A 24,835-nucleotide genomic window follows, 5' to 3' on the forward strand; every position below is an offset into this window, starting at 1 on the left:
TCCATATCCGCCGATAAGGGGAGAAACTCTTTGCAATTCACTTACTACTGCCTGGTCAAGCTCCTGTCTTCCTTCCTTTCCATTCACTAAAATGCTTCTGTTGCTGTCAATCTCCCAACCATCCTCCCACCGACAACTTTGATTCCCTTCACCCCAGTGAAACCTATACTCTCACCAACCCTGTTATGGCCCCATCTTCACTCCCTCAAGACCAAAGTGCACAGCCCTTGATCGTATCTGGTGCACAATTGGCTGGACCAAATCAAGCACTGTTAGGCACTGTTAGGCAGAACTCTCCTCTGCAAAAACTAAGATGACTCTGGAGCGCCAATTTTTATTCAGTGACTTCTTTTGTCCACTACCAATCGTCTCCTTTAACCCTTATGCCCTACACCCTCTCCCCACCCTCACCTCACCTCCAAAAACGAGTGAGGATCTCATGGAATTCTTTGTCACTAAGATTGAGACCATCAGTTCAGAAGCCTCTGCCGTATTCCCCGTTCCCCTTTCCCACTAAACCAAACCTGCTCCCATTAAACTTGTGACCACCCAAATTCCCTTGCTCCCCCCATTCTAGCTGACATTGTAAAGGGTTCCCTCTCCTCGGGTGCTGTTCTATTCCCTTTCAAAACAGCAGCATTACCCCCTCCTCACAAAAATCCAGTCTCGACCATTTCCAACACCTCATTACCAATTCCGCTACCCTCTCAAAAGTCCGAGTATATGCTGTCACCAAACATACCCCTGTCCATCTCTCCAGCAATTCCATATTTGAATCCGTCCTATTAGATTTCTGCACATGCCACAGTCCTGAAGTTGGGATGTGCTTCAACCATCGTTCCTGTTTCAGGTCGCCGTTCTTCGAACGCACCCGTTATCAGTCACGTGGCTGTCGGTTGGACGGGACGAGAAATGCTTAGGCACATTGTAGCAGTGGCCGGCAAGAAATATTGCGAATCCTTGAGCTTCAGTGGAGGGTCACGTGTTGCAGAGAGAATTGAGTCTCATTTCACTAAAACACCTTGAGGAGCTGCGGTTGGGAGCCGTTGAATTATGACCTGTGACGACCGTTAGCTTTTTCTAGAGGTAGAGAAAGTCTTGCCTGTCCTGGTGTGTAACAATCCCCCATTATCACTACTCTATAGTTCTTGCATCTTTCTGTAATTTACCTGCACATGTTCTCCTATATCTCCTTCTCACTATTTGGTGGTCTAAAGTATACACCCAGTAGCGTAAATAGCTCCTACTATTCCTTAATTCTAACCAAATAGATTTTATCTTTCACCCCTCAAATACATCATACCTTTCCAGTCCTCTAATAGTTTCTTTGATCAATACTGCCCCCCCCACCCCGACTTCTTTCTTTCCTCCTCTATCTTTCCTGAATACCTTCTTGCCAGGAATATTATCCTCCCCTTCTTTGAAGCACGTCTCTGTTATTGCCATTGGATCATAGTTCAATGTGGCGACTTGAGCCTGCAGCTCACCAACTTTATCTGCAACACGACCCGTGTTTTTTTAAATTTATTCGTTCATGGGATGTGGGCGTCGCTGGGCGAGGCCGGCATTTATTGCCCATCCCTAATTGCCCTTGAGAAGGTGGTGGTGAACCGCCTTCTTGAAACGTTGCAGTCCGTGTGGTGAAGGTTCCCCCACAGTGCTGTTAGGAAGGGAGTTCCAGGAATTTGACCCAGCGACGATGAAGGAACGGCGATATATTTCCAAGTCGGGATAGTTTGTGACTTGGAGAGGAACGTGCAGGTGGTGTTGTTCCGATGTACCTGCTGCTCTTGTCTTTCTAGGTGGTAGAGGTCGCGGGTTTGGGAGGTGCTGTCGAAGAAGCCTTGGCGAGTTGCTGCAGTGCATCCTGTGGATGGTGCACACTGCAGCCACAGTGCACCGGTGGTGAAGGGAGTGAATGTTTAGGATGGTGGATGGGGTGCCAATCAAGCGGGCTGCTTTGTCCTGGATGGTGTCGAGCTTCGTGAGTGTTGTTGGAGCTGCACTCATCCAGGCAAGTGAAGAGTATTCCATCACACTCCTGACTTGTGCCTTGTAGATGGTGGAAAGGCTTTGGGGAGTCAGGAGGTCGGTCACCCGCTGCAGAATACCCAGCCTCTGACCTGCTCTTGTAGCCACAGTTTTTATGTGGCTGGCCAAGTTAAGTTTCTGGTCAATGTTGACCCCCAGGATGTTGATGGTGGGGGATTCGGTGATGGTAATGCCGTTGAATGTCAAGGGCTGCGGGTTAGACTCTCTCTTGTTGGAGATGGTCATTGCCTGGCACTTGTCTGGCGCGAATGTGACTTGCCACTTATGAGCCCAAGCCTGGATGTTGTCCAGGTCTTGTTGCATACGGGCTCGGACTGCTTCATTATTTGTGGGGTTGCGAATGGAACTGAACACTGTGCAATCATCAGCGAACATCCCCATTTCTGACCTTATGATTGAGGGAAGGTCATTGATGAAGCAGCTGAAGAAGGTTGGGCTCAGGACACTGCCCTGAGGAACTCCTGCAGCATTGCCCTGGGGCTGAGATGATTGGCCTCCAACAACCACTACCACCTTCCTTTTTGCTAGTTATGACTCCAGCCACTGGAGAGTTTTCCCCCTCATTCCCATTGACTTCAATTTTACTAGGGCTCCTTGGTGCCACACTCGGTCAAATGCTGCCTTGATGTCAAGGGCAGTCACTCTCACCTCACCTCTGGAATTCGGCTCTTTGGTCCATGTTTGGGCATTGGCTGTAATGAGGTCTGGAGCCGAGTGGTCCTGGCGGAATTCAAACTGAGCATCGGTGAGCAGGTTATTAGTGAGTAAGTGTCGCTTGATAGTACTGTCGACGACACCTTCCATCACTTTGCTGCATTAGATTTGTCCTGCTTTTTGTGGACAGGACATACCTGGGCAATTTTCCACATTGTGCGTTGGATGCCAGTGTTGCAGCTGTACTGGAACAGCTTGGCTAGAGGCGCAGCTAGTTCTGCAACACAAGTCTTCAGCGCTACAGCCGGGATGTTGTCGGGGCCCATCGCCTTTGCTGTATCCAGTGCACTCAGCCGTTTCTTGATATCACGTGGAGTGAATCGAATTGGCTGAAGACTCGCTTCAGTGATGGTGGGGATATCGGGAGGAGGCCGAGATGGATCATCTACTCGGCACTTCTGGCTGAAGATGGTTGCAAGCACTTCAGCCTTGTCTTTTGCACTCACGTGCTGGATTCTGCCATCATTGAGGATGGGTATGTTTGCAGATCCTTCTCCTCCCGTTATTTGTTTCATTGTCCACCACCATTCATGACTGGATGTGGCAGGACTGCAGAGCTTTGATCTGATCCTTTGTTTGTGGACTCGCTTAGCTCTGTCTATAGCATGTTGCTTCCGCTGTTTAGCATGCATGTAGTCCTGAGTTGTAGCTTCACCAGGTTGGCACCTCATTTTTAGGTACGCCTGGTGCTGCTCCTGGCATGCTCTTCTACACTCTTCATTGAATCAGGATTGATCCCAGGCTTGTTGGTAATGGTAGTGTGAGGAATATGCCGGGCCATGAGGTTAGAGATTGTGCTGGAATACAATTCTGCTGCTGCTGATGGCCCACAGTGCCTCATGGATTCCCAGTTTTGAGCTGCTAGATCTGTTCTGAATCTATCCCATTTAGCACGGTGGTAGTGCCACACAACACGTTGGATGGTATCCTCAGTGCGAAGACGGGACTTCATCTCCACGAGGACTATGCGGTGGTCACTCCTACCAATACTGTCATGAAAAGATGCATTTGCGACAGGTAGATTGGTGAGGACGAGGTCAAGTCGGTTTTTCCTCATGTTGGTTCGCTCACTACCTGCCGCAGTCACAGTATGGCAGCTATTTCCTTCAGGACTCGGCCAGCTCGGTCAGTAGTGGCGCTACCGAGCCACTCTTGGTGATGGACATTGAAGTCGCCCACCCAGAGTACATTTTGTGCCCTTGCTACCCTCAGTGCTTCCTCCAAGTTGTGCTCAACATGGAGGAGGACTGATTCATCAGCTGAGGGAGGACGGTAGGTGGTAATCAGCAGGAGGTTTCCTTGCCCATGTTTGACCTGATGCCATGAGATTTCATGGGGTCAAGAGTCAATGTTGAGGACTCCCAGGGCCACCCCCTGCTTGGATTCCAGTTGAAGGAGCTGTCCACGACCGAGTGCTGCCGAATGGCACACTCCAAGGTCCAGGATTATGTTCTGAGGGACGCACTGAAGTGAGGTGCTGCCTACGTAAAGGTTCTTTGAGGAAAGGCGACCATGTAAGGCCATTTCACTTTGTATGGTACAGAATGTATTAGAAGATATGTACTGTGTTTTGAATTGTAATAATGTGTTCTTAGTTTGCACCATCTGTATTGTATTGTTTTGAAGGGTAATTGTGACATTTTCATTGAAATGTGTGTATCATTAAATTTTATGAAATAAAGCATCGTTTGAAATTTTAATAAAATCTTGTGGCACAAATAGACCAATCACTAAAAGTAGCGACGCAGGTTTACAAAAAGGTGAGTCAAACACTGGGGTCCAATTCGAGAGGGATAGAATTGAATAAACAAAGAAGTTATGTTAAACTTGTGTGGAGACTTGGTGCGGCCACACTTGGATTATTGTGCACAGTCTGGTCTCCATATTATAGAAAGGATATACAGGGATTGGAGAGGGTGCAAAAAAGATTCACAAGGATGATACCAGAACTGAGGGGATACCCTTATTAGGAAAGGCTGAACAGGCTGGGACTCTTTTCTTTTGAAAAGAGAAGGCTGAGGGGTGACCTGATAGAAGTCTTTAAGATAATGATAGAATTTGGTCGGGTAGATGAAGAGAAAATGCTTCCACTTGGGAGTGAGTATAAAATTAGAGTTCATAAATATAAGACTGTCACTAATAAATCCAATATGGAATTCCGGTGAAACTTCTTTACCGAATGAGTGGTAAGAATGTGCAATGCGCTACCACAAGGAGTAGTTGAGGGAAATAACGTAGATGCATTTAAGGGGAAGCTCGATTAGCACAAGAGGCATAATGGAATATCGCATCCTGATAGGGTTAGATGGAGTAGGGAGGGAGGAGGCTCGTATGGAGCATACATGCTGGCATAAACAAGTTGGGCCGAATGGCCTGTGTCTGTCCTGTGGTTTCGAAGTAACTCGATGTAACTCAATGTACTATTTTGAGGGTGGTGGAAGAGCAGAGAGACCTGGCGGCGCATATTCACAAATATTTGACGGTGGCAGGGCAAGTTGATAAGGTGGTTAAGCAAGCGGATGGGATACATGGGTTTGTAAAGAGGGGCATTGAATACACAAATTGGGAAGTCATGTTAAACCTTTACAAAAGGCTGGTTAGGCCTCAGCTGGAGTATTGTATCCAACACTGGGCACCACAGTTTAAGAAGGATGTAAAGGCCTTGGAGAGGGTACAGAGGAGATTTGCCAGGGTGATACCAGGGATGAGGGACTTCAGTTATGTGGAGAGATTGGAGAAGCTGGGCTTGTTATCCATAGAGCAGAAAAGGTTAAGGGGAGATCAAAAAGAGGTGATCAAAATAATGAGTTTTTTTTTTCGAGCAAATGGGGGTAACTGTTTACTCTGGCAATTGGATTGATAACCAGAGGTCATAGGTTTACAATGATTGGCAAAACAACTAAAGGGGAAATAAGGAGAACATTTTTCACACGGAGTGTTGTTAAGCATTGCCTGAAAGGATGGTGTCTCTTTTCGAGGCTGTCTTCGTGTCAACTTTCACATTTTCACTGGGAAACTGCAGGAACAGAGTGAAACGGGTCTGCTTGTGTCCCTGGACTCAATGTATAATGTGGAGAAATCTATAAAATTTATAATTGAATCGGTAAAAGTGAACATGGTCAACACAATTATATGAAAACTGTAAATGAAGCCGCTCATTGTTGTTGGACCAGTCCTTTCTGAGCACAGCTTTTCACTTTATTCCTGAGAGAAGTCTCATTAAGACAAAGTCCTGAACTTTGAGAAGTTTGTGATATATCCACGTCATCATTTACATCGGAGTCAAAGCTGCTGATGTGGCCTGTTTGTTCAAATGACTGTAACTAATAGCAATGATCAGGGGTATAACAGTGTCAGTGGAGATTTACCCCCTGTATAAATCAGGGATCGCTGTAATGAATCGACACAGAGTGCCTGCTGAAGCTGCGGTTTCCAGGCCAACAGAAATCATTGCTTCTCACAGAAATGGGATATTCAGTAATGTATCTGATAGAATGTATTTATTATCCAGTTCTCGCAGCCGTTGGAGTTCCAGGTAAGCCATTATCTCAGCTGTTCATGGTCTAAATCGTTATTAACTCTGCTGCTGTACTTGATACTTTTTTTTTCTCCCATCATGTATTACACAATGGACTGTTCTGTCCTCAGTCTCTGCTCTTTTGGTCTTGGAGCAGCTGCATTTTCTGCTTTACGATTTTGTTTATCCAATTCTGGCATTGTTACTGGATTATTCTCTGTGCTGAATGTATTGGAATCAGGTGTCTGGGCTAAGAGCTGGTATCAGACCATCAGGAGTTGTTCACAGTTTCATGTTGTGGAACTAACCTGTCCTGGAATATTTTTTTCATAAACGTCTTTTCAGTGATTGATAATGAGACAGCTCACGGTCTCAGTGTTACAAGGAGGCAGCGCAATGTCCTCCGTCCACAATAATATGGTTCAGTTTAACTGGGATTTCAATGTATTTATTGGTTATCACTATTCCGAAAGTTTATTTCATTGTGTGTGTATCTGACGCCGCTTCAGATGTCTGCCTATTGAACTAAGTTTGCAGCTGATCCTTTTACACCTCATTCTCTGCTTCACTGTCGATGAATTCACTGTAAAATGCAATGTTTTGATGTTATGTTGTATCAGTTTGCACTTTATCTGTTGGAATCATGGGCCCTTCTATTTATCTGCAGACTTTCAGCAGCAGCGGTGATGTTGGCGTTTTGTTAATTGAACAATGCCGCCATCTAACGCTGTACTTTGTAATTACAGGAGAAGGAATTTCAATTGTTGTGAGGTGTGTCTGGAAGTGGCATTCAATTCTATTCATTCCATGCATTGTAGATGAAGTGAACAGTGTAGGTGAACAGGTGGAGAACGGGATGATCTGTAGAAACATTAAACCGTTCACAGAGACTTCACCATTAAACAAACTTACACTAAGAATAGGATCTTTGGAACACGGGGCTGGTGAGGAGAAAGCAGGCGCAGGATGTTAGGATTTACTCGGATGTCAAAAGGGGCATTGAGAAAGAAATTAGAGAGAGCGGAGAGTTAGAGAGGAGCGACAGAGAACGCGACTGAGAAGGAAAATGAGAGAGAGGGGGCAGAAGAAACGAGAGACAGACAGACAGACGCACACACACTCAGAATGAGAGCGAGAGGGGAAGAGAGAGAGAGAGCAGCAGCGGTGTGAATAATTCATCGGAATGAACTGCGAAACTTCCAGTACAATTGTGAAGAGGAAATGTGACTTCAAGGTTTTATTAGGATGTTGTCAGATTGTGAGAGTTTTATTGTACTCTCTCCGGGTGTGTTTATCACGATCAGATCCTCAATCTGTTTATGTGAGTGTTCCTTTTACTTGTTTACTGACTGAATACATGGACATAAATCAAATGTATTTGAAGAATAAAATCAGTGATTTTTTGATCGCAGTGAATTATTAGAATACTGTATTCTAGAGAATGTATATTTCAGCTTAATTCAACAAAGAACGGGGCAAATTTGATCAATGCATTTTCATTTAATTTCAGTTGCATGTACAAAGTAAATTTGTTGTACACATTATGTAGCCAACGAACTATTCACTGACACCAATAATCACAAAAATATAATGGTTGAATTTATTAATTGGATTGTGAGTTGGACCTATCGATCAGATTTCCTCCAACACTCTGCTGCAGTCTCTCCCTGTGAATCCCAGCCTCTCCTCCCACTGCATTGAATCCTCTGTCTCCTCATCCGTTACTTCTGTTTATCCGCTTTCACAAACCATCTGCTCCTGTCTCCCCTCCAGCTCCGACATGTCCTTTTCTTTGTCTCCCTCCCAATTTCACTCACTGGCTCGGCCCACAGCTGCCCCTTCCAATCCGATTCGAAGTATAAAACTTACCGACGCGGATATTGGTCTTTCCCGTTTTGTGCCGGCCCCTGTCGGCTCTCTTCATCCAGAGCAACAAACCAGCAGCACCTCCCGTTGTCCCCTCACCTTCTCGGCCATCAGTCACTGTCCCTTCTGTCTGGAACCCAAATCCGCATTTCATCGGTTCAGGAAAGCACCTTCTCCCTTCCCCACCGGCACTGCGCCCTCTCTCGGCCCTTCCAGTGGATCCGGTGTTCAATTTATTCACTTTCTGCATCAATTTCCCAATTCATTGTTTATAATTGTGTTTAAAAACATTTCTCCGCCCGAAAGCGCTGCCCAGGTCAGTGAATCAGTTTCCACCGTTTGATGCAGCAACAAAGCTGGAAATTTCACCCCAGATCATCTCAAACTGCTGCTTTGTCTCCAGGTCTGATCAGTAATTTCTCTCCTTCCTTTTCTCTCTCTTACAGTTAACTTGGTGGCGATTGTGATCCTGTCCCGAGGAAAGTGCGGACTCTCCAAATGTATCACTCGCTACCTGGTGGGAATGGCGGCGGCCGATCTCCTGGTCGTTATCACTGATGTCATAATGTGGCGCATTGTTGAGATTTATTTCCCAGTTTCATTCTTGACCATTACCCCCGTGTGTCGTTTCATTCTCAACCTGAGTTTTGCAGTCACAGTGGCCTCTGTCTGGTTTACAGTGGTTTTCACCTTTGATCGATTTGTGGCCATTTGTTGTCAGAAGCTGAAAACAAAATATTGCACCGAGAAAACGGCGGCTGTTGTTATCGGGGTGGTGAGTGCGCTGAGCTGTTTACTAAACATTCCCTGCTACTTTGTAATTGGCCCGGAATATATAATGGACAATGTACCCCGTGGTTGTGTCTTCAAACCGACCTTTTTCACTTCACCCACATTTGCTGCGTTTGACTTGTTTCATCTTGTGTTAACTCCTTGTCTCCCATTCATTCTGATTTTGCTGTTCAATGTTCTCACTGCCAGGCACATTTTAGCGGCCAGCAGAGCCCGCAGGGGACTCCGGGGCCGCAGCAATGGAGGAAATCACAAGGATCCAGAGATGGAGAACCGAAGGAAATCCATCGTTTTACTCTTCAGTATATCAGGCAGTTTTATATTGTTATGGAGCGCAGAAGTTTTTTATTTTATCTCTCTGCGTATAACAGACGCCCAGTTCTATACGGTCAGTGACATTGAGTCAGCCGGATTCATGCTTCAACTTCTCAGTTCCTGCACCAACACGTGTATTTATGCTGTGACCCAGACTAAATTCAGAGAGGAGCTGAAGAACGGGCTTAAATACCCACTGAATCTAATTGTTACATTAGTTAAATCATAGAAACGTCTGAAGACTTTCCATCCGAAATTAAATAAAAAGTCAATTAGAGTCAATTAGAGTTTCACGTTTGGCGGTGGCGTGAGACGGGCGGTAGCGGATCGGGCGCCCGTTATTCACCGCGCCTGATTTTACTATCTATTGACATCAATGAGTTCACTAAAGTAACTGATATCAATCGAATACTTTAAATAAATTTGGAAAAAAGCAGACAGGAATTATATTTTACCCGACAAATGCGGTGTTTGTGAAATGATACAAGATGTGATTCTAACATGAAATTATTTGCTGTTATTAGTCTGGAAATAATATGATTTCAATATTAAATGTTTAATCCTGAAATGAATAAAATCAAATCCTCCTTTTCGATTGATGATTATTTCCCATCATACAGACTGCCCGGTGGGATGGACTGAGGGTGAGCTATCAGGGTCAGACAGCGTCCTGTTCATTGGGACATTTGTTTTGACCAGAACAGAATAATAATGGACCAACACCCGGACCGTTACTAACTGGTAAAATATTAATGTAATTTCAAATTCCAGTGCGGAGTTCCGGAGATCGTTTCCTCTCTGAGCTGCTGGGCAGCAATGTTTACTCACTGCAGGGAGTTTAATGGGACATGAGGCTGGGCCTGGTTACACAGATCAATAAGGAAACCTCCTGATACATTTCTGAGACGATCAGGGGCCGGGAGATTTCTCACGGCCTCAGCAGGCCAAGGGAAAGCTCTCCTGCTCATCCTTACTCCAAAAAATATAAGTTAATAATAAACTTCTCAGTGTTCTGGATCACTCAATGCCCATCGATAGGGCGGCTCCTCCTCCCATTCGTCACCAAATTTAAATACTGTCCCGTGTACGTCATAATACTCTGATTTACATATTACACGTGGTCTGACCCGGAAACAGGTGGGTGTTGCTCCGGCCGCTCTTCTCAGGACCCGACCCACGATGGTGGAGGCAGGAACTCCAACGTTAAAGGGGCGGTAAGTGACCTGACACCATTTACTCGCCTCTACCACCCCATTTCCGCCAGGCGGGGATAGTTAAAATCGGCCACACTTTTCCTGACCTCCGCCCTAATATCAATCTTCGAAGCCCACAAGTTGGTCCATTGTCTCAAACTGCACCGGTTCACAACACGTGGAGGGAAATTTTCACCATCGCTGGGGGCTGAACTGGTGGAGCGGATCCCCCCCCCCCTCCCCCCCCCCCCCCGCTGAAAGAACCGGCCCGATTTTAATTTCTGCTCCGTCAGTTTACCGCCCAAGCAGTGAAGGTGAAATTACCCCCTACGTCTCTGACCCCAAGCTTCTACAGGTGTGTGAAAGACATCAGACAGTGTTTGCCAAACACTAACATGAATGTGGGCGAATGGATACATGTATTCGGGCAAAAGGTGATAACCCACCTCCAGAGAGACAGGATCCCTATACAATGGAGTAGAAGAGGGGTGCAGCCCCGACAGCAGTGGGACACACTGAAGCGAGGTGCGGCCCAGGCAAAGGCTCTATGGGGAAAGGCCACTGTGTCAGGCTATTTCACCTTGTATTGTACATCATGTCCGAGAAAATATATACTGTGTTGAATTGTAAAATGGAATCGTCGTGTGCACAATCTTTATTGATTATTTTGAATTGTAACTGTGATATTTACATTGAACTGTGTGCATCCATAAATTTTATGAAATAAACTATATTTTGAAATACAAAAAAAAGTTCCAGTCTCGCCGTCTCTGTTGTTATTGGACAGTGAAGAGAGTAAACACTGCCAGACTGTAAAGATGCGGGGAGTAATACAAAGAGCATCTATTGGGACTGTCGAGGAGCAAAGGGGCTTTGGTGTCAAGGTACACCAATCAGTAAAAGTCCATTACTTTTACTGGCGAAGTTTGGAAATCTAGTGCACATGTATCAAAAACAACATTGAAGATCCCAATTTCGAGCCTGTCGTATCCCAAAGAATAGAAAGATATGCTGTTAGGGTTAGATGAAGAAGGGTGACAGGAGGCTCATGCAGAGCATAAACACCGGCCTTCTGTACATTCACTTGGCACCAAGTGAGAAATAGGAGAATTTTCTTAATGGTGAGAAACTAGGGACTGTAGAGGAGCAAAGGGGTTTAGGTGTCCAGGTACACCAATCACAAAAAGCGAGTGCACATGTACCAAAATAATTTTAAATTTCGAGGCTGTCGTATCCCAAGGTACCACTGTCAGGTACTTCGCCAATTCTCTGGAAATTGCTGATACAATCAGGCCCCACAGCCTCCCTCGCTGGTCCATTCCATACATCTGCATTAAAAAAGGTACATTCAAGCATTCTGCTCATCCTATGCCCCAGGGAGAGACGACTAATAGTGGCGGGAGGACCCAGACCATCAGCCTTATGTGAGTTTAGACATTTCTGTTTTAAATTCAGATTATTGTATTTGCAGTTTTTTTTCCCTTTTTGGTACATTTCTAATTTTATTTCATTCATGAACATTTTGCATTTTAAACAAATTCTCCAAACCCTGTGCGCAGTGAGTGCTGAATCCGGGCCCTTTGATTGACAGCTCTCTCCTCCGGCCGTCTCCTGGGCTGACACCTTCCACCACGTGACCCTCTGAAGCGTCACTCACCTTTGCGCGCGGACGTCACGAGGCGTATGTGCCGCTCGGGCCAGAGGGATGCCGCACATGCGCCGCGCGGTTCCTGTGCCGCGTTCCCTTAGCAACAGGCCGGCGCCGGGAAGATGACGGCGGGCGGGCGGTGCTGTGGGCGGGGGCGAGGCCGACAGAGGGAGGGCCCGCACCCGGGAGTGGCCTGAGAGGGGTGGCGGGGGGAGTTACTCGGGGACTCCTGAATCTCCACTCTGTCAGCGCCCGGTGTCGAGCTGGGCTCGGGGGGGAGTCACTCTCCCGCCTCCCCGTCAAACGGGCCGTGGGTCGGAGCCCAAAAGTGAGCGAGAATCAAACAGCACAGAGAGAGGCCGCTCGGCCCATCGCCCCTGTGCCGGCCCTGTGAAAGAGGCCGCTCGGCCCATCGCACCTGTGCCGGCCCTGTGAAAGAGGCCGCTCGGCCCATCGCGCCTGTGCCGGCCCTGTGAAAGAGGCCGCTCGGCCCATCGAGCCTGTGCCGGCCCTGTGAAAGAGGCCGCTCGGCCCATCGAGCCTGTGCCGGCCCTGTGAAAGAGCGATCCCATTAGTCCCACTCCCCCCTGCTCTTTCCCCACAGTCCCGCAAATTTCCGCCCTTCAAGGATTGACCCGATTCCCTTTTGAAAGTTATTATTGAATCTGCTCCCACCGCCCTTTCAGGCAGTGAATTCCAGATCAGAACAACTCGCTGCCTAAAAACATTCTCCTCATCTCCCTCTGGCTCTTTTCCCAATTCCCTTCAATCTGTGTCCTCTGGTTACCGACCCTCCCGCCTGTGGCAACAGTTTCTCCCCATCGACTCCATCAAAACCCCTCCTCATTTTCAACCTCTCTATTAAATCTCCCCTTAACCGTCTCTGCTCCAAGGAGAACAATCCCAGCTTCTCCAGTCTCTCCCGGGAAGTGAAGTCCCTCATCCCCGGTACCATTCTGGTAAATCTCCCCTGAACCTTCTCTGCTCCAAAGAGAGTAATCCCAGCTTCTCTATTCTCTCCTCATAATTACTATCATTTATTAAGTGTAAACAATTTTACAACACCAAGTTATAGTCCAGCAATTTTATTTTAAATTCACAAGCTTTCGGAGATTTTCTCCTTCCTCAGGTAAATGTTTCAAGATTAAGTGGGTTGTGCTGGGTATCTGGAAGCTGTAATTCGGTGAGTAGAAAGCAGTGGGAGGATAAGTCTGCAGATTGATTTTGGGAGATGGTGAAGACGGTGATCGTGGATTCAGACAAGGGAGGGAGGTGGTCTTTGAGACCGTCCGTGCTCTGTTGTAAGATCTCACTGTGTGTGTCTTGTTCCAGCCGTTCCCATTTGTACCTGTGACCTGACTGGCGGAGTCTGCGAACTCAACTGCTGCTGTGACCCTGACTGTTCCCCCGTGGACATCAATGTCTTCTCCACCTGTCTGCCGGGCAGTGAACCGTAAGTTTCTGTTCATGTTTTACTACATTGGCACCCGGTCCGACAAAGCTTCGATTTTAAGACCCTCGACCTCGTTTTCAAATCCCTCCATGGTCCTCGCCCCCTCCCTATCTCTGTAACCTCCTCCAACCGATTTATTCTCCACCGACAACCCCATGTCACTCCAACCTATCATGGAATCGAACCCACCCATTTATCTCCTCCCACACACCATCTACACTCTGCGCACAGTCAGTGCTGGGACACTCAATCCTGTTAGACACATAGTCAGTGCTGGGACACTCCGCCCTGTTATACACACAGTCAGTGCTGGGACACTCAGTCCTGTTAGACACACAGTCAGTGCTGGGACACTCAATCCTGTTATACACACAGTCATTGCTGGGAAAGTCAGTCCTTTTACACACACAGTCAGTGCTGGGACACTCAGTCCTGTTATACATACAGTCAGTGCTGGGACATTCAGTCCTGTTATGCACACAGTCAGTGCTGGGACATTCAGTCCTGTTATACACACAGTCAGTGCTGGGACACTCAATCCTGTTATACGCACAGTCAGTGCTGGGACAATCAATCCTGTTATACACACATTCAGTGCTGGGACACCCTGTCCTGCTATCAACACAGTCAGTGCTGGGACACTCAGTTCTGTTATACACACAGTCAGTGCTGGGACACTCAGTCCTGTTTTCACACAGTCAGTGCTGGGACACTCAGTCCTGTTATACACAGAGTCAGTGCTGGGACACTCAGTCCTGTTATACACACAGTCAGTGCTGGGACACTCAGTTCTGTTATACACACAGTCAGTGCTGGGACAGTCAGTCCTTTTTCAATACAGTCAGTGCTGGGACACTTAGTCCTGTTGTACACACAGTCAGTGTTGAAACACTCTGTCCTGTTTCCACACAATCAGTGCTGGGACACTCAGTCCTGTTATACATACAGTCAGTGCTGGGACAGTCAGTCCTTTGACACACACATTCAGTGCTGGGACACTCAGTTCTGTTATACATGCAGTCAATGCTGGGACACTCAGTCCTGTTATATACACAGTCAGTGCTGGGACACTCAGTCCTGTCATACACACAATCAATGCTGGGACATTCAGTCCTGTTTACACAGAGTCAGTGCTGGGACACTCAGTCCTGTTATACACATTCAGTGCTGGGACACTCAGTCCTGTTATACACACAGTCAGTGCTGGGACACTCAGTGCTGTTCTTCACACATTCAGTGCTGGGACACTCAGTCCTGTTAAACATACAGTCAGTGCTGGGACACTCAGTCCTGTTATGCACACAGTCAGTGCTGGGACACTCAGTCCTGTTATACACACAGTCAGTGCTGGGACATATTGGATATATTGACCTTGGAGGGGGTACAGTGCAAATTCACCAGAATGACACTGGGGCTTGAAGGGTTCAATTATAAGGACCGGTTGCATAAACTTGGTTTGCATTCCCTTGAGTTTAGAAGGTTGAGGGGTGATCTGATCCAGATATTTAAAATTATAAAGGGATTCGATAGGGTCGAAATAGAAACTATTTTCTCTCGTCGGTGAATCCAGAACAAGAGGACATAAACTTAAATTTAGAGCTCGGGTGTCTTGGATTGAAATCAGGAAACTCTTTCCCACACAAGGGTAGTGGAAATCTGCTCAGCCTGATTGAAGTGGACCGTGTGATATAATAGAATTTTCTGTCCTGTCAGAGTTGGACATTTGTCGATCCATCTTTTAAAATGGTGGAGGAACTCAGTTCTAAGATGGATTCCACTCACTTCATCATGAGTCCTCAAACTGCTTCTCTTATCATCAAGATATCAAGGACTGGACACACTGTGTTTGAAAGAAAGCTGATTAATTTGACACTTGTACAGAATATTAATAATCCCTTTAACTGGGCTGGAGTTTAACATCAGAAACAAACCCCAACTGTCAGAATGAACATGGTTCGCTCCTGGATGTGATTAACATCAGCAATAACAGCAGAATCCAACCCCTGCAGTCACATGTGATCCCGCTGGTGACTCAGCAGGTGGGATGACTGAGTGAATCCCATCCCACACACGAAGCAGGTGATCGGCCTCTCCCCAGTGTGAATACGTACATGTCTCAGCAGATCCCAAGTTCTTTTAAAGCTCTTCTCACAGTTAGAACATTTAAAGGGTCTCTTATCAGTGTGAACAAGTTGGTGTTCAATGAGGCCGGATGAACAAGTGAATTCCTTCCCACACACGGAGCAGGTGAATGGCCTCTCCCCAGTGTGAACTCGCTGGTGTGTCAGCAGGGTGGATGACTGAGTGAATCTCTTCCCACATATGAAGCAGGTGAACGGCCTCTGCCCTGTGTGAACTCGCTGGTGTGTAAGCAGGGTGGATGACTGAGCGAATCCCTTCCCACATATGAAGCAGGTGAATGGCCTCTCCCCAGTGTGAACTTGCTGATGTCTCAGCAGGTGGGATGATCGAGTGAAACTCTTCCCACACACGGAGCAGGTGAACAGCCTCTCCCCACTGTGAACTCGCTGGTGTGTCAGTAGGCTGGATGACCGAGTGAATCCCTTCCCACACACGGAGCAGGTGAACGGCCTCTCCCCAGTGTGAGTGCGTTGGTGTGTCAGCAGATCACTTTTTCTTTTAAAGCTTTTCTCACAGACAGAGCATTTAAAAAGTCTCTTATCAGTGTGAACAAGCTGATGTTCAATGAGGTGGGAAGATTGAGTGAATCCGCTCCCACACATGGAGCAGGTGAACGGCCTCTCCCCAGTGTGAATTCGCTGGTGTGTCAGCAGGTTGGATGACTGAGTGAATCCCTTCCCGCACTTAGTGCAGGTGAACGGCGTCTCCCCAGTGTGAGTACGTTGGTGTGTCAGCAGATCACTTTTTCTTTTAAAGCTCTTCTCACAGACAGAACATTTAAAAAGTCTCTTATCAGTGTGAACAAGTTGATGTTCAGTGAGGTGGGATGACTGAGTGAATCCGCTCCCACACACGGAGCAGGTGAACGGCCTCTCCCCAGTGTGTCTGCGTCGATGTGTTTCCAGCCGGGATGAGTAACTGAATCCCCTCCCACAGTCCCCACATTTCCACGGTTTCTCCATGTTGCGGGTGTCCTTCTCTCTCTCCACGTTGGAGATCAGTGGAAGTCTCGTCTGCACAGAGAACACGTGTCTCGTTTCTCCCCACTGTGAATGGTATGATGTTTCTTCAGGCAGTATAATTGGTGAAAGCTCTTCCCACAGTCAGTGCACTGGAACACTCTCAATCGGGTGTGTGTGTCTCGCTGCTATTCCAGTCACAGTGATGTTTGAAATCTTTTCCACAGATAGAACAGATCAACATTTCTCCTATATTTTAAGGCCGATAATCTTCAGGTGCTGGTGAATGGAGTCAGATCTTGACGTGATGTTTGGTTTGAGTTTCTCGTCTGCAAATCCGCCCCTTGTAATACCCTGTAAAAGGAGATAACAAAAGTCCTCACTGTGAATACAGGATAGAAATTCAGAACAGGCAATTCTAGTTTCAATAGAACATTCTTCCCGCTGATTCCCCCAGACTGTAAATCCCCGTCCCACACACTCACCCTCCTCCCTCTGCTGGAACCCAAACCCATCGCACCACCTCCAACATTTTTCCTTCTATTTAAGTTTTCTCTCTCTCCTGAAGATCCCGACTGTGACTGGGTTCAGTTCTGCACTCAGTGGTTCCACTCCCTCTCCTCCCCTGAAGGTGCTGACTCTGACTGGGTTCAGTTCTACACTCACTGGTTCCCCTCCCTCTCCTCCCCTGAAGTTGCTGACTCTGGTTGGATTCAGTTCCACACTCACTGATTCCCCTCTCCTCTCCTGAATATGTTGACTCTGGCTGTGTGTATATGCTCTGCCCCTCATTTCCACACAATGTCCCTCCGTATAGCTGCCTGTATGCCGTCCATCTGTGATATCTCCCAATTTTGGCAAAAGACTCTCCCTGACCAGTCACCATTTCTCCTTCACTTAAAGATTTTCCTTGACCTATCACAATTTCTCCTTCATTTTCAGACGCTCCCTGATCAAACACAATTTCTCCTACATTTATAGACGCTCCCTGACCCTTCAGCATTTCTCCTTCATTTGCAAACTCTCCCTGACCCGTCAGCATGTCCCTTCATTAATAGACACTCCCTGACCCATCACTTTTTGTCCTTCAGATGTCGACACTCCCTGACCTGTCAACAATTCTCCTGCATTTACAGACACTCCCGGACCAATCACCGTTCCTCCTTCATTTACAGACACCCCCGGACCAATCACCATTTCGCCTTCATTTACAGACACTCCCGGACCAATCACCGTTCCTCCTTCATTTACAGACTCTCCCTGACAGTCACCATTTCGCCTTCATTTACAGACACCCCCTGACCACTCACCATTTCTCCTTCATTTACAGACACCCCCTGACCAGTCACCATTTCGCCTTCATTTACAGACACTCCCGCACCAGTCACCGTTCCTCCTTCATTTACAGACACCTCCTGACCAATCACCATTTCTCCTTCATTTGCAGACACCCCCTGACCAATCACCATTCCTCCTTCATTTACAGACACCCCCTGACCAGTCACCATTTCGCATTCATTTACAGACACCCCCTGACCAATCACCATTCCTCCTTCATTTACAGAAACCCCCTGACCAGTCACCATTTCGCCTTCATTTTCAGGCATTCCCTGATCAAACACAATTTCTCCTACGTTTATAGACGCTTCCTGACCCTTCAGCATTTCTCCTTCATTTACAAACTCTCCCTGACCCGTCAGCATTTCCCTTCATTAATAGACGCTCCCTGACCCATCACTGTTTCTCCTTCAGATATCGACACGACCTGACCTGTCAACAATTCTCCTGCATTTACAGACACTCCCGGACCAATCACCGTTCCTCCTTCATTTACAGACACTCCCGGACCAATCACCATTCCTCCTTCATTTACAGACACTCCCGGACCAGTCACCATTCCCCCTTCATTTACAGACACCCTCTGACAAGTCACCATTTCTCCATCATTTACAGACTCTGCCTCATCTGTCACCATTTCTCCCTCCTTTATGGACACTCCGTCACCCGTCACCATTTCGCCTTCATTTTTAGACACTCCCTGACCTGTCACCATGTCTTCTCCCATTTATAATACTCCCTTACCAGAAACCATTTCACCTTCATTTATGGACAATCCCTGACCTGTCACCATTTCTCTTTCATTTATAGATATTCCCTGACCCTTCACCGTTTTTCCTTCATGCATAGACACTCCCTTACCAGACAACATGTTTCCTTCATTTACAGACACTCACTAACCAAACAATTTTTCCTGGCACTTTACATGATTGTGGGGTTTATTCTGTATCTGTCAGTCTCTGATCCTGTACAAGAGTTTGGTGTTTATTCTGTATTTTTCACTCTCTGGTACTGTGTGTGAGTGTGGGGTTTATTCTGTGCCTGTCTGTCTCTGGTACTGTGTGTGAGTGTAGGTTTTATTCTGTATCTGTCTGTCTCTGGTACTGTGTGTGAGTGTAGCTTTTATTCTGTGTCTGTCTCTGGTACTGTGTGTGAGTGTGGGGTTTATTCTCTATCTGTCTATCTCCGATACTGTAGATGTGTTTGGTGTTTATTTTGTATTTATCTGTCTCTGGTACAGTATATGAGGTTGGGCTTTATTCTGTATCTGTCAGTCTCTGGTATTGTGTGTGAGTATAAGATTCATTCTGTATAAGTCAGTCTCTGATACTGTACATGAGTGTGAGGTTTATTCTGTATCTGTCAGTCTCTGGAACTGTGTGTCAGTGTGGGGTTTATTCTGTAATTGTGTGTCTCTGATACTGTAGATGTGTTTGGGGTTTATTCTGTATCTGTCTGTCTCCAATACTGTGAATCCCAAATTCACACATTCCGTATCTGTCAGTCTCTGGTACTGTATATGAGTGTGGGGTTTATTCTGTATCTGTCAGTCTCTGGTGCTGCATATGAGTGTGGGGTTTATTCTGTATCTGTCAGTCTCTGGTGCTGTGTGTGTGTGGGATTCATTCTGTGCCTATCAGTCTCTCGTACTGTATATGAGTGTGGGGTTTATTCTGTATCTGTCAGTCTCTTGAGCTGCAAATGAGTGGGGGGTATATACTGTATCTGTCAGTCTCTGGTACTGGAAATGAGTGTGGGGTTTATTCAGTGTATGTCAGTCTCTGGTACCTTGTGTGAATTTGGGATTCATTCTGTATCTGTCAGTCTCTGGTACTGTGTGTGAATTTGGGATTCATTCTGTATCTGTCTGTCTCTGGTACTGCAAATGATTGTGGGCTTTATTCTTTATTCGTCTGTTTCTGGTACTGTATATGAATGTGAGGATTATTCTGTATCTTTCAGTGTCTGGTACTGTGTGTGAGTGTGGGATTCATTCTGTGCCTGTCAGTCTGTGGTACTGTACGTGTGTGGGGTTTATTCTGTATCTGTCTGTAACGGGTACTGTATGCGAGTGTCAGGTTTATTCTGCTTCTGTCTGTATCTGGTACTGCACATGAGTATGGGGTTTATTCTGTATCTGTCTGCCTTTGGTACTGTGTGTGAGTGTGGGATTCATTCTGTTTCTGTCTGTCTCTGGTACTGTGTGTGAGTGTGGGATTCATTCTGTTTCTGTCTGTCTCTGGTGCTGCATGTGAATGTGGGCTTTATTCTGTATCTGTCAGTCTCTGATACTGTATATGAGTTTAGGATACATTCTGTATCTGTCAGTCTCAGCCAATTTATCTCAGTCTGGGTTTTATTCTATAATTCAGTCTCTGAGACAATGTGCAAGTCTGGATTCATTCTGTGTTCTTATTTCAGTTTATATTATTGTATTTGAAACTATATCTTTAATACTTTAAAGTATATGCCGTTTTTTATCAAGTGTTTAATTTGTAAATATTGATACACTTTTGGATTTTCTTTAATCAAACAATGTTTGTGAGTGTATTACATCTTCATCTCTGAACTCTGTTGTGAATGATAATCTACCTTTCAATCTCTCCATGGTGAAATTATTTAACTGGTATATAATGTGTAGCTCAGTCTATAATAATGGAATTAATTCTGTATCTCAGTCTGACACTGAGATTTTTGGACTGGAATGTAATATATAGCTCAGCCTGCACTAATAGAATTGATAATGTATCTATCAGTCTGTTACTGTATGAGATTTTTGGACTGGTGTGTAACATGTAGCTCAGTACATGCTAATGGAATTGATGTTGTATCTTTGAGTCTGATATGGTCTGACAGTGTTGGACTGCTATATAATGTTTGGCTCAGTCTGCACTAATGGAATTGATACATTATCTTTCAATCTGACACGAAGATTTTTGGACTGGCATGTTATGTGTAACTCAGTCTGCAGTGATTTGACTTAGAGATTCATTCTGTATTTGTCTGACTGTGGTACTTTGTGATTCATTCTGATTCTGTCAGCCTGTGGTACTGTGTGTGAGTGTGGGATTCATTCTATATATGTCAGCCCCTTGTACTGTATCTGAATGAGATTCATTCTGTTCCTGTCAGTCTCTGGCACCATGTGTGAATTTGGGATTAATTCCATATCTGTCAGTCTCTGGTGCTGCATGTGAGTGAGACATTCATTCCATTTCCATCAATCTCTGATACTGTATATGAGTGATATATATACTGTATCTGTCAGTCTGTGCTACTGTATGTTAGTGTGGGATTCATTTTGTATCTGTCAGTCAGTGGTACATTGTATGAGTGAGGGATTCATTCTTTATGTCAGTCTCTGGCACTGGATCTGAGTATGAGATTCATTCTTTATCTGTATCTAATTTGTATCTCATTTCACAGCATGGCATTCAAACCTGTATCTTTAATACATAAATGTATAAATAATTTTTCCCAGTGTTTAAGTGGTAAGTAATTATATACGTTAAAATGTGTTGCTGTAGGTTATAATCAGAGAATCACTGCACTTTTTGGCTACGATTAAATCTGCATCAATGTGAACACAATTGTGATACAGTGTATCTTCCAAACTGACATGGTGACATGTTGAACTTACATACAATGTGTTGCTCAGTCTGCATAAATGGAATACTGTATATTTCAGTCTGAATCTGCATTGGTCTTTTGTATTGGTAATTAATATGTAGCTCAGTCTGCACTAATGGAATTGGTACTGTATCTTTCAATCTGACACTGAGATTTGTGGACTGGTCCCTAATTTGTAGCTCAGCCTGCACTAATGTAGGTGACTGAGAGATTCATTTTGTATCTCTCAGTCCGTGATACTGTGTGGGATTCATTGTGTATCTTGTCAGTAGTGTGTTTGAGTTTGCGATTCATTTGATATATACAGTCTCTGATGCTGTGTGAGTGTGGGATTCATACTTTATCTGCCAGTCTCCGGTACATTATGAGAGTTTGGGATACATTCTCTGTCAACATTGGTACCATAAGAGTGTGAGATTTATTCTGCATCTGTCTATAATTATTGTCTCAGATTACATTATGGTGTTCAATACTGCAGCTTTAATATCTTCATGTTTAAATAGTTTTTTTCATTTAATTGGTAAATATGGATATACTTTAGGATTTGGTGCTGGAGGTTTTTAATCAGATAATTTGTGTGCTTTTTGGACTATATTAAATCAATATCTTTGTGTACTATTGTGAATGATAACATATATTTCAAACTGATATAGTGATTTTGGAATTGGTATATAATGTGCAGCTCAGTCTGTACTATTGTAATCGATACTGTGCCTTTCAGTCTAATATTGTATGAGATTTTTGGACTGGTATGTAATGTGTATCTCAGTGTGCACTAATAGAATTGATACTGTGTATTTACATCTCATACTATGTGTATTATAAACTGGTTTCTCATTTGTTTTTCAGGTTCGACTGTCACAACATTTCTCAGTCTGATACTCTACATGAGTTTTGGACATGTCTGCAGTTTGTACCTCATGATACATTAATCGAATGGATACTGCATGTATTAAACTCACATTTGTGAGTTGTGGGGTGGTATTCAATTCGAATCTCAGGGTACATTATTGGGGTTCATTCTGTCCCTTTCAATCGGGTACCATGTGTGATTTCTATCTGGTATTTAATGTTGCCCAATTGTGAGATTGACACAGTGCCTTTCAATCTGAGAGTGTGATTTTGACTGGGATTTTTGTATTTCCCTGTCAGCGGAACTGAGTTTGGGAGAAATGGAACAGTATCTACTTCACCTGCTCTGTTTGATGGTTGGATTGAAAATGTGTCTCTGGGTCTTGGGATCAGTGTGGTACTGACTACTTCTGCTATCTGAGACTGTGGAACTGATGACCTGTCTGTGACTCCGTGCTCTGTGTGTGTGATAATGTACTTACTGCGTGTGAGAAGGAGCTGGCTGCACTGTTTCTTTTGCCTCGGGTGGAGGAAACATCACATTTATTCTGGATCCTTCAAGGATTTGCCTGTGGAAAGAAAATTATCTCTTATTACTCAGGAACAAGTGAGGTAGAAAATACAAAAGTGATCAGTTTAATATCTCTGTTAATGATCATTTTGAATATCCACAAATGAAAACCAGTGATACAAACAGTTTCAATGTCTGACTGCACTGCAGTACTGCAGCACTCAGCTTCTGCACACCCGGTGTGTTGGACGATTCTGTAACAATTTAGTGACATCCAGACACAACACAACCCCTGCACTGATCCGTGAATGGGACTACCCGATGGGGCAGGGACCTTTGTACAGGTCAGGTTTCTCAACTCCTCTCCCATGGGACTAGCCGTTCACCCCAAACCAAACAACCGCTGTTTAAAATGTGTCCTTCACACTTCTCACCTGATGCCTGCAATAGATACTGCTTGTATAACTCCCCACATCCTGACTGTTCACTGTCCAGTAACAGGGTGAGACTGGAACTAAACCAGGAACATTCACTACTGATTTGGGGAGAGAAAGCAGCAATGATTTTAAATAGCAGGTTCTTCCCATTCTGTCTCCCTTCCCCTGGACACACCCTGTTCACACACAGCCCGAGAATGACCTCTCCCTTCCCCCGCTCACTCCATGTTCCGGGACCAGTTCCTGATCCACTCCGCCTCTTACAAACAGCCCCCGGACTCCCCCTGACCTGCCCCCGGACTCAATGCCGATCTCTGAGCCCATCTGCGGACACGGTCCCGAAGCGATGAGCTGCTGTAACGAGGCTGCTCTTTGCTCCCTTCCCCCGGGGGCCGTGATCTCTCCATTCCCGGCTGTTTTAAACCATCTTCTTCCGCTCACTGAGGGAATGGCGCCCACAGGCCGAGCTGGGGGAGGGAAGCGCGCATGCGCTCTTCCGTTCACCGACGACCAGCGCTGGGGGCGGGGCTGAGTCACGCATGCGCAGATATCTGGTTTAATTCCCAATACAAAAATCGATGGAAACTTTCCCCAATTGGAATTTTTCAGAGTCTGAGCAAAGGAAGTGGGTCTGGGGGAAAGGTCAGAGGGAATGGGGTCCACAGGCAGTGCAGGAACAGGCACCAGAATGAGAAACAGATGCTGACTTTACAATCTCTAACTATTAAACTAGATGTTTCCATCCCTGCTGTTTCTCTCGGTATCTTTTGATGGAAAAGAGTCTTTCAGAGATAAAGTGGGCGGCTGTGAAATGAGCCAATTGGTTCTGTTCATTCTTGGTCCCGTTACTGATAAAGAAACTTGTGACTCCGTATCTGGAGGCCGGATTCCTCCAACCAATCCTGGAGAATTGTAAACAATTTTACAACACCAAGTTATAGTCCAGCAATTTTATTTTAAATTCACAAGCTTTCGGAGGCTTCCTCCTTCGTCAGGTGAACGATGTGAAAATGAAATCCTCGAAATGAGAGGATTTCATCCTGGAGAAACATGGGAGGAAAGTTGGAGTCGGTGTATTTGCTGGGACCGTGTAGGATTAATATCTGACTGCTACAGTCCCAGTTTATTTCAATCGGAGTGAAACTCTCGGTCACTGAGAGAAATACAGAAGGGCCCTGAGCTGCAAAATTGCAGAGGGTACAACATGCAAGAGAGGGTTAAATGCGTGACACTGTCCCTGAGAGTGGGATTAATAATGTGTCTGTCTCAGAAATAATATCAGTGAGAGATGAGACTGCATCTTCTGTCACTCCAGCTTGGAATGGCAATTGGAATGGAGTATTTTCCAATTTGTTACTGGGTGAAAACGGGACATTGCAGGTCAGTTTTTCTCTCTCTTTTGTGCAACATATGAAG

The 24,835-nt window shown here is 45.6% G+C and overlaps 1 protein-coding gene across 3 annotated transcripts; it reads right to left on the bottom strand.

Annotated features, from left to right (window-relative positions):
• Positions 1-13,166: 13,166 nt before the first annotated feature.
• Positions 13,167-23,917, bottom strand: LOC137318336 (zinc finger protein 229-like). 3 transcript variants are annotated; one of them, XM_067981219.1, is made up of 3 exons: positions 23,709-23,917; positions 22,954-23,040; positions 13,167-17,005 (listed from the first exon to the last, which is right to left on the bottom strand). In XM_067981219.1, exon 3 carries the CDS (start codon positions 16,652-16,654, stop codon positions 15,560-15,562), a length of 1,095 nt encoding a protein of 364 aa, XP_067837320.1. In that variant the 5' UTR covers positions 16,655-17,005; positions 22,954-23,040; positions 23,709-23,917; the 3' UTR covers positions 13,167-15,559. The 3 variants fall into 3 exon arrangements, with proteins under 3 accessions (XP_067837320.1, XP_067837322.1, XP_067837321.1); XM_067981221.1 differs by lacking the exon at positions 23,709-23,917 and adding an exon at positions 23,642-23,701; XM_067981220.1 differs by lacking the exon at positions 23,709-23,917 and having other exon boundaries at positions 22,954-23,528.
• Between the last annotated feature and the right edge of the window lie 918 nt (positions 23,918-24,835).

This window comes from Heptranchias perlo, unplaced genomic scaffold (assembly GCF_035084215.1).
Source record: "Heptranchias perlo isolate sHepPer1 unplaced genomic scaffold, sHepPer1.hap1 HAP1_SCAFFOLD_70, whole genome shotgun sequence".
Classification (NCBI taxonomy): domain Eukaryota; kingdom Metazoa; phylum Chordata; class Chondrichthyes; order Hexanchiformes; family Hexanchidae; genus Heptranchias; species Heptranchias perlo.

Coding starts and splice junctions, on each gene's coding strand:
- LOC137318336 (XM_067981219.1), bottom strand. CDS start 16,654: ATGGAGAAACCGTGGAAATGTGGGGACTGTGGGAGGGGATTCAGTTAC.